Raw genomic sequence first — 10,188 nt, 5'->3', positions numbered from 1 at the left:
TATACGTTATCTCTGATTTTCTCATAACTTGATAATTTGTTTTATTAGAAAAAAAAAAAACAAAAAGCTTGCTAAAATTTGCTTGTTCACTCAATCTTCTTCTTCTTTGGATGGGCTAAATTATCCTCTGTAATTCCATTGAGAAAGAGAGAGAATTTCGAAAACCCAGAATTTTATCTCAAAATTCATCCTTTTTCTCTCTCCTTTACAATGGATTTCACTACTAAGCTTCACCACCGTTCATCTTTTCTTACTGGTTCATCTTCAACCTTATTAGATGCTCGCAAATCCTCCATTTTACAGCTTCCTTCACCATTTGCCACCATTAAAGCTTCAAACTTTAGCAACAATTCTCTGAAAACTTCAAAACCCAGTTCACAGTCAAACCCTAGGCTTAAGCTCTCTCAAATTTCGTCAAAATTATCTGCCCTAGCTGTTGAATCAACGGACACAAATACGCAGAACAGGGATGAAATTGAAGCCCTTTTTAGTAAAGATTCTACTGATGAATTTGATAGAAAAAGGGGAAATAATAGACAATCAAATTCTGGGGCTTCAAGTGTTTCATCTGGGGTTAGGTTAGAGAACATTAGTAAGAGTTATAAAGGTGTTACAGTGCTGAAAAATGTGAGTTGGGAAGTGAAGAAAGGGGAGAAAGTAGGGTTGGTTGGGGTAAATGGGGCAGGAAAAACTACCCAATTGAGGATTATTGCTGGGTTGGAAGAACCTGATGGTGGGAATGTGATTAAGGCTAAGAATAATATGAAGATTTCATTTTTGAGTCAAGAATTCGAGGTTTCGATGAGTAAGACTGTGAAGGAGGAGTTTATGAGCGCGTTTAAGGAGGAGATGGAGGTTGCAGAGAAGATTGAGAAGGTGCAAAAGGCAATTGAGGGGTCTGTTGATGATTTGGAATTGATGGGAAGGTTGTTGGATGAGCTTGATTTATTGCAGAATAGGGCACAGGCTGTAGACTTAGATCAGGTGAATTCTAAGATCAATAAGTTGATGCCTGACCTGGGGTTTTCGCCCGAGGATTCGGATAGGTTAGTGGCTTCTTTTAGTGGTGGATGGCAGATGAGAATGTCACTTGGGAAGATTTTGCTTCAGGTTTGTTAATTTCTATATGTTAATTTTAAAGTTGTTGAGATTATGCTGACAAATTGTAATCTTACTATTGTTGGATGCATAGTTTATAAACATATAAGTATTTGTTTACTTTATTATAATGTTTGTTTGTTTTAAGATAGATACATTATTGTTAAACAAGATCATGTAATGGAATTAGAAAGAAGTTTCTTCTGTTGTTGGTGGGAATAAGTATGTGATATGCATAGGTTCTGGAATTAATGCATGAAAATTATAGACATCGGCCCAAATTATGCTTATTATTAAAGCATCTTATTGGAGGAAATTTTTTTTGTATTATACTTCTAGCATTTGGTAGTTACCTTGATATGATTATAACAAAAAGGAAAAAAAAAACCATTTCTTCTTATTCATGGTGTAAAGGTGATTTCTTATAGCTTTATGTTTGAATCATTGCAGGATCCAGATTTGTTGCTATTGGATGAGCCTACTAATCACCTTGATCTTGACACCATTGAGTGGTTTGAGAGATATCTTAACCAGTTGGACGTGCCGATGATTATCATATCTCATGATAGAGCTTTCCTTGACCAGCTTTGTACCAAAATTGTGGAAACAGAAATGGGTGTTTCTAGGACATTTATAGGAAACTATTCTGACTATGTTATTTCAAAGGCAGCTTGGATTGAAGCTCAGTTTGCTGCATGGGAGAAGCAGCAGAAGGAAATTGAGCAAACAAGGGACATAATTAACCGAGTTGGTGCTGGCGTAAGTGCTGGGAGAGGATCTACTGCAGAGAAGGTACAATGTAAATATATAATATTTTGTTATACTTTCTAAGTTTTTGTGAATTGGGGAACTTTGATGTTCAATTGGTCAAAAGCAGAGAATTTAAGAATTGTGTAACCAACTAACCATATTAAATTGTTATTGTGATTCTATATATCATCAGTTTTGATGGTACTAATGGATCATTCTGCAGTTTGAGGCTTTGAATCCATTGCCAATTTTTAAAATCTTATATCTAATGAAGTGGAATGCAAAGTCATTCGTCTCACCATTTGACTGTAATACCATGAAAATTGCTTACATGGCTGATATTTGAAAAATGCTTGTTCATTGAGTCTAAAATTTTAAACCTCATGGTGAACACGGTGGAATCCTTAAAGCCAATTCCTACTTGTTGAGTATCTTGGTCTGTGTAAATGCATATTATGATGCTGCTGCACAAGTTTCATTTATGTATGTTCTTACTGGCTTGGTGTCTGAAGGTTGAATCTGATTCTGCAACTGTTGAGTGTATACCTTTTCACTTTTATGGGAATAACCTGAATTGACAATACAAAGCTTTCTTAAGTCCTTGTGGCATTTGTTTCTACGTTGTTACAAGTCAAATGCTGTATGCTTAGCTTCCTACAAATACTCTTCATGCAGTTACATGCTTAGATTTATAGATGCTGCAATTTTCATTCCAAAATGCTTGATTCATGATGTATCTGCTATATTCTATTGTAACAGAAATTAGAAAAGCTTCAAGATGAGGATCAAGTTGAGAAGCCTTTCATAAGGAAGCAAATGAAGATTGTATTTCCTGAACCCGAGCGAAGGAGCGGGAAGTTGGTCTTGACAATAAATAACCTGCAATTTGGTTATGGCGATAATGTGAGAAAACTCCCTACCCTCTTATGCGCTATTTGTAGCTCAAAAGTTTTTTTTTTTTTTTTACTGGGTTAGGGAGGATAGGGAAAAAGGTATTCTCGCCTCATGATTGAACTATCAGATTCCTAGTTCCTAATACACATGCACATTTCAGGTATTATTTCGCAACGCAAATCTTACAATTCAGCGAGGGGAAAAAATTGCTATAATTGGTCCCAATGGTTGTGGGAAAAGCACTTTGTTAAAATTAATTATGGGTTTGGAGAAACCTACTGCTGGTGAAGTTATATTAGGGGAGCACAATGTCATCCCTAATTATTTTGAGCAGAATCAGGTATTTTTACCACTGACAGGACCTAGTTTAAGAATTCCTCTCTTGTGCATTTAGGTTTTAGTCCTTTTAGCACTATGAAAGATATGTTTCATGATGTGTTAGCTAAGCTGAGATTGGCTTAACTTGTTGCCAGGCTGAAGCACTGGATTTGAATAAAACAGTGCTGCAGACAGTGGATGAAGTTGCAGAGGATAAGGAACTCGATGAAATAAAAGGTCTTTTAGGGCGTCTAAATTTTAAGTCTGATATGCTTGATAGGAAGGTCTCCCTTCTGAGTGGTGGAGAGAAGGTAGTATTGTCAAAATAATAAATGTTTTGTCCTCGGCTCTGCCTGAGTGTTTTACTCAATCTCTTCCAATGTTTCTGGAAGGCTTACCACATCATTTTCTGCTTCTCCAGGCTCGCTTGGCGTTCTGTAAATTCATGGTGAAAAAGTCAACTTTACTGGTTCTCGATGAACCTACCAATCACTTAGATATACCTACGAAGGAGATGCTTGAGGTTAGCAATCTTTTTCATGTTTAAAACTCTTATAATAGTAGTATTCTTTGTATAAGCAGTTATTAATTCTTAGTTTTATTGCTTTCCAGGAAGCTATACAAGAATATGAAGGCACTGTCATTACAGTTTCCCATGATCGGTATTTTGTTCGTCAAATAGTTAACAGAGTGATTGAGGTGAAGGATGGATATCTACAAGATTATGTTGGGGACTACAATGTAAGTCTTCCTTCACCTTGTATGATTCTGGTTCTTTTTAGTTGGCTTCAATTTTGGTTAATTTTGTGTTGTTCAATTCTTTTATTTTGGTAAATGTACCTAGGCTCATTTTAGCCAAGGCAGATCTATATGATCGGTTTGACTGGTGAATTACCTATGGAATTTGCTTTCCTTTTCTAAGATTATATACTGGGTACTCGTACTTTTACCTTAGATACTAAACTCATAAAGACAAAAGAAACGATATACCAATTGGTCTCTGCAAATTGTTTTTTTTGAATTTTTCTACCTGTTAAATAACAAATGCACTATGTTATAGTGCTATACCAACATTTGAAATGTGGACACTGTTAGGGTTCGATACACTTGGCCTTTTGGCTTAGTGCCAATTTCTGCTGTGTTAAATGTATTTGCTGGTTGTTTATTGTTCAATCTTGTTGTGTAAACATTTTGCATGAAAATATTGGCATTATTCTCTAAACTCATGACCCCTGGACTCTCTCACAATATTGTGCGTTACGCTTAGTACTGCTGTCTGGTGTACATCTATAGACTACAGCTGCATGCATATGAAAATAGAGAAAGTATGAACGGCTGGCTAACCAAAATTTTAATCCTTTTGCCCATACGAAGGAATGAGAAGGGGAAACTGTGAAATTGAGGGCACTGGAGCCTTTTACATGGTGTTTTAAATGTCGATGTTGTAGAACTAACTATTTCAGAGATTTGTAAGGCTTCTAAGAATATATTTGATGGCATATGCAGTATTATTTAGAGAAGAATCTCGATGCAAGACAAAGAGAATTGGATCGTGAGGCAGAGCTTGAAGAGAAGAATTCCAAAGTAAAAGCAAAATCAAAGATGTCCAAGGTAGTTTTAAGCTGGTGATTAACATAGTATGTCTTAAATTATTTTCCTTTACCAGAGACTGACATCCGTTTAACAGGCTGAGAAGGAGGCTCGGAAGAAACAGAAAATGTTGGCTTTTCAGCAGGCAAAAGCTAAAGCAAAATCTAAGGGGTTAAAGAACGCGAAGAGATGGAATTGAGATGGTATCATCAGTATTTTTAATGAAGATACCCTCATTGTGATCACTCTCTTTGTTAAGGGATTTCAAAAAGGCTGTCAATCTTGATCGTGTACATAGCTTCAAGTTGATGGTATATATGGTCCTAGGGGTCTTTGTTTTGTGATTCGAAAATGGGAATATATATAACGAAGCGTAATTTCAGTTTTCTGCATACTTAGTTTAGAACTTGAGCAAACAATCTATAGATTTTGTAAATAGCAATTTGATAGCCTCTTAATTATGTGTTCTTTTTGGATCCCTCCTTACACTCAAACAAACATGTGGGTGCTGTCTTTAATACCATTGTTTATGTTGTTGAAATGCTTTGATTTGAAGAGCCTATTCAAAGCAGATGAAAATAATAAACTAATGAGCTTCTCGTTTGATACATTGTTTATTTAATTTTTACTTTTTTTTGGGTCATTCAAACAATTTATAGGATTTGCTTCTATCTCATTTATTTATGTTTTAGATGAAAAACTTCTGTCTTATTTTTTTGCTGGTTATTTGAAACTTTTAAGGTCGGTTGTCAAGGTTTCGACATGCAATTGTTTGAGCACTTTTGTCCCATAATATTATCTAAGACATACTCCCTCCGCCCGTATTATCAGCAACATTTACTAAAAATGGATGCTCTCTATTATCTGCAACAATTTTTTTTATTTCCTCTTTTAGTAAATTTTTAATAGCAAATTGACCACCTTACCCTTACTTATATTTTTTTTTTAACTTTGTTTACATTCTTTTAATTACACTCAATTACCAACTAATTACCACCTTACCACAGCCACCTTCGCCGCCCCTACCACCACGAACCCAGAGCACCATCACCACCTTCGTCGCCCATACCACCAGCCCAGACGAGCCCAGAGCACCAGCACCACCTTCGTCGCCCCTACCACCAGCCCAGATGAGCCCAGAGCACCCAGCACCACCGCGCAATTCTCCGACCATCCCCTACCCCTTTCCGTCGCTACTGTTGTTGCTAAACTCGTGGGTTTTGGTGTGGTGGATTTCGATTCCAGATCTGGAAATCAGTGGTTTGGTTTGTGGGGTGGTGGGTTTTGGTGGTGGTTTCGGTGGTTTCGTGGGGGTTGCGTAAGTGGGGTGGGTGTTGGGGGTTCGTGGGGTGGCGGTTTCCGTGGTTTGGTTTGTGGGGTGGTGGGTTTTGGTGGTGGTTTCGGTGGTTTCGTGGGGGTTGTGTAAGTGGGGTTGGGTGTTGGGGGTTTGTGGGGTGGCGGTTTCGGTGGTTTGGTTTGTGCGATGGTGGGTTGTGGTTTCGGTGGTTCGTGGGGTGGTGCGGTGGTTCGTGGGTTGGGTGTTGGTGGTTCGTGGGTGGTGCGGTGGTTCGTGGGGTGGTTGTTCTCCAATGTTTAATTGTGTGTTTTATTTTAATTTGGTTTAACTATCCCTTCTCTCTCCTCTTACTTTTCATTAATTTTGCTTAAAAAGTTTTGCCTAGGAGTCCGCAAAACTGTCCTTTGGTGCAGATAATAGCGGGCGGAGGGAGTACTAAATGTACACACTTGTCAACACGTCATAATATTATAAAATCTTAATATTATGTACTGTAAACTAATTTATTAGATAGGATTAAACCTGATTAGCCCTACGCCCTTCAAAAAAAGAAAGTCTGATTAGCTGTTTACACTTGATCAACCTTGCTTATTTTTCTCAAGAGAATAGAATGCATCTTTAATTTATTTTTATTTATTTTATTTTATTATTATTTTTTTATATGGTAAACTAGGGGGAGGGGCCCTTAACCTATCATAGGAAAGGGGGCTATGAGGAATTGAACCCACATCACATGGGGGCCGGGGAGATGGAGTGACTTGCATTCTTAGAATGCAACAGTGCAATTTTCTAAAGGCCAAAATATTTGGATAATTGACCAAACTAAGCTTAATTACATAACAGGTTTTTAAAATAGACTCGTGGTCAAACTATTTATCAGACTAAGCTTCCAGGGTAAAACACTGTCTCCGACAGTGTTTTATACCCTGCTTTTTTTTTTAAAAAACAAAATTCAATCTGTAAAACGCTGTGTGGGATAGCGTTTTACATGTTGACTTAATTTTTTTAAAATTTCGTAATTTCTGATTTTTAAAATTTAAAAAAAATAAAATAAAATTTAAACACATATAACGCTGACTGAGGCAGCGTTTTTAGTGTATTTGATTTTTTAATGAAACGCTGCCTCAGTCAGCGTTTCTAGGGCTGATACAGTTTCAAATCAGGGCGAGCTTCTCTCTTTCTCACTCAAATTCACTTACTTCAATCCTCTCACTCAATCTCTCTCTTACTCAACGTAACCCCCCTTTCCTTTTGACAGCCACCCAGATCGCCGTCCCCCTCCGCCGACTGCCCGCCGACGACAGCCCCGACAACCCTTGACGCCGCTGCTTGCCTCACTTCTTGTCGAATTTGGTACTTTCCCCCTCTCTCTTTTTGGTTTTTAAAATCTAGGTTAGTTTGATAATGGTTGATATTTTTTGTGAATTGTGGTTATAATGTTGATAATGTTGAATTGTTAGTGTTGATAATGTTGAATTGTTAGTACTGATAATTGTTGATAATGTTGATAATGGTTGATAATTTTTAGTTTTTGAGTAATTGTTATAACTACATTGTTGTTTATAATGGTGATCTAGTGCTTCTAAGTTGTTGTAATTTGAAAAGTATGTCTACATTATTGTTTAATCATGGTGATTTAGTGCTTCTAAGTTGTTGTAATTTGGAAAGTATGTCTACATTGTTGTTTAATTATGGTGATTTAGTGCTTCTAAGTTGTAATTTGAAAAGTATGTCTACATTGTTGTTTAATTATGATGATTTAGTGCCTTTAAGTAAAATGTGTTTTGGTTATTATGTAGAATATGGTTGCACAAAATGTAGTTTTATCATGCCGGTGGGGAGGTAAAATTTTGTTTGATGGACCAAATATCGAGTATAATATAGTGGTGGAAATATGGAACTAGACCTGATCAAACGTTGGGCCGGGCTGCTGATTTTTTCTGCCCAAATTGTTGGGCCGGGCTGGCCAGGATTCGGGCCAGAATGTTGCTGCCCAAACCCGTCCCAGTCGGGCGTACCGGGCCATTTCGGGCTGCTTGTCTAAAGTCTTCAATTTTAATTATTTTTTGTAATTTAAAGTTTGTTAGTGCATAAAAATTCGAAATTTGCACTAAAATTCAAAATTTAACATCAACATAAACAGAATACTAGATATATCTAACCGAAAATTAAAAAAATAATAGTAACAAAAAAACCCAAATAGATGAATACATTAATACCATATTAAACCATGAATAATTCGAATTTTGAAAAAAAAAACAATTTATTATTGTAATTACCTGATAAATATCCATTTGCAATTATCTGATTATCATTTAATTCGAAAAAAAAAGCATTGATGGAGTGATGGAGATCCACAGTTACAATTCGAAACTTGAGAAGGAGAGTAAGAAGAGGGAGGGAGTGACGAGATGTTGGCGGTGTTGATGGCGGCGTTGGTGACGGTGTTGCTGTTGATGTCGGTTGTTGTTGATGGCGGTGGTGGTGTGAGAAAGATGGGAAAGAAGAGGAGAGAAGAAGAGGGGAAAGAAGGGCTAGCAGATCTAGAAGAAAGAGGGGAACGAAGAGGAGGGGGAAAGAGAAGAGGGGAGAGAAAGAGAAGAAGGGGAAGAGAACAGGGGAGAGAAAGATACGGGATTGGGAAAGTGACGGCTATGTGAATGAAAGAAATGAAAAAATTTGGGAGGGCTATCTTTTTGCCATGTCAGAATTAGGGCTATCTTTCTAGGCCGGGCCATCCCGCGGGTCAGACCTGCTGCCCAAACCCGTCCTGAAATTTTTCTGGCCTGTTTTCGGACCTGATCAAAAATTCTGCCCAAACCCGGGCAAATTCCGGGCCAGGCCGGGCTGACGGGCCGGGCCATACTTGATCAGGTCTATATGGAACCACTAACACTTGAACCAAACATGATTTTCAATGATTTGATGAACGAGGTTCATAGTAGTATTGGTTCAAACCCAATGAATGTTCAACTAAACATTGAAATGAGGTTTGAGACTGTCAATGGGGTTCAAGTGTTACCTGTTTCTACGGATAAACATTTGAAATCTTTAAGGAGCGTCGTTGCGATGAAGGGTGTTCCCACTGAGATATATGTAGAAATGGTGCCTATATGTACCTAACAAAGTACTCGACCAGAACAACAAGCTACATATATTTCCGGTTACAACACAGAATCCTTGCAAATGCCCTCCCACGACATTCCATCAAATGAATATGGGATAGGATCTTTCAGTAGAATGCTGCACGATGATCAATTTCACATGCCGTTTAGTTCTCATATAGCTTCACCTATACATGGGGGGGCATCTGTGACAATGTTCGGCCAGCCTGGTCCTTCGACATCAAACATCGTCATACCTTCATCGATGCAATTCCATAGTTATTCACCTATGCAAGATGATGTTCAAGCATAACCGTCTCATCCTATGCTAAATCATCTTGAAAATCTTGAAAATATTGTGAATAACGAATTGTCTGTGTATGATGTGTATGCAGAAACAAATGATGAGGCCGAGAGCGGAGAGGAGGAAGATGGAGTTGAGAACATGGATGTTGAACCTGCACACATGGAAGTTGGTGAGGCCATGGTTAGAACTCCCATACCTTGGTTCAGTCAAATCAACGAGAACTATGAAGTTGATCAATATTGGGTCGAATCGGGTAGCCATACATCGTTTGTTCCCGGGGGAGAATTTGAGAAGGGCTTGTTTTTTGAAAGTAAGAAAATGCTTCAAGAAATGGTGAAGATGTATTCTATACAGAGGAATCAATTCTACACCAAAGTGACCTCGAATGAGAATGTCCTTCATCTGCGGTGCAAGAAGAAATTTGCAAGAAAGATCCGTCCTTGAAAGTTGAATTCATACAGGATCTCATCTCTAAGCAATTTAATTTCAAAGTTCCGTATCGAAGAGCATGGTATGCCAAGGAGAAAGCTATAGCTGAAATATTTGGGGATTGGGAGAGTTCTTACGGCAGACTTCCGCACTTCATGCAAGCTCTGGTGGATGGTTTTTACTACAGCAACATGGAAGTGTTTGAACAAGTGTTTTGGGCCTTCGGTCCTTGTATCGATGGTTATAGACATTGTATGCCTGTTGTCTGTATCGATGAGAGTACGGGAAGTATAAAGGAACACTGTTGGTTGCTACAAGTGTGGACGGACAAGATAGGACACCCGGACTTGTTGACCCTTCTGTCCTGACACTACAGGACAAACATCGGAGCGTTGACATAT

At 38.1% G+C, this 10,188-nt stretch overlaps 1 protein-coding gene across 1 annotated transcript; it reads left to right on the top strand.

Annotated features, from left to right (window-relative positions):
- On the top strand, window positions 1-5,280 carry LOC110736790 (ABC transporter F family member 5-like). Its single transcript, XM_021917097.1, has 9 exons — window positions 1-1,110; window positions 1,549-1,890; window positions 2,608-2,751; window positions 2,903-3,082; window positions 3,216-3,371; window positions 3,482-3,583; window positions 3,673-3,801; window positions 4,567-4,671; window positions 4,748-5,280. Exons 1-9 carry the CDS (start codon window positions 211-213, stop codon window positions 4,847-4,849), a joined length of 2,160 nt encoding a protein of 719 aa, XP_021772789.1. The 5' UTR covers window positions 1-210; the 3' UTR covers window positions 4,850-5,280.
- Window positions 5,281-10,188: the final 4,908 nt, after the last annotated feature.

This window comes from Chenopodium quinoa, unplaced genomic scaffold, assembly GCF_001683475.1.
Source record: "Chenopodium quinoa cultivar QQ74 unplaced genomic scaffold, ASM168347v1, whole genome shotgun sequence".
In the NCBI taxonomy this organism is placed as follows: domain Eukaryota; kingdom Viridiplantae; phylum Streptophyta; class Magnoliopsida; order Caryophyllales; family Amaranthaceae; genus Chenopodium; species Chenopodium quinoa.
Note: the sequence above shows the minus strand (reverse complement) of the source record. Positions and strands in the feature narration are given on the sequence as shown.

Coding starts and splice junctions, on each gene's coding strand:
- LOC110736790 (XM_021917097.1), top strand. CDS start 211: ATGGATTTCACTACTAAGCTTCACCACCGTTCATCTTTTCTTACTGGT. Junction 1,111..1,548: donor TTGGGAAGATTTTGCTTCAG/GTTTGTTAATTT, acceptor GAATCATTGCAG/GATCCAGATTTGTTGCTATT. Junction 3,372..3,481: donor TTCTGAGTGGTGGAGAGAAG/GTAGTATTGTCA, acceptor CTGCTTCTCCAG/GCTCGCTTGGCGTTCTGTAA.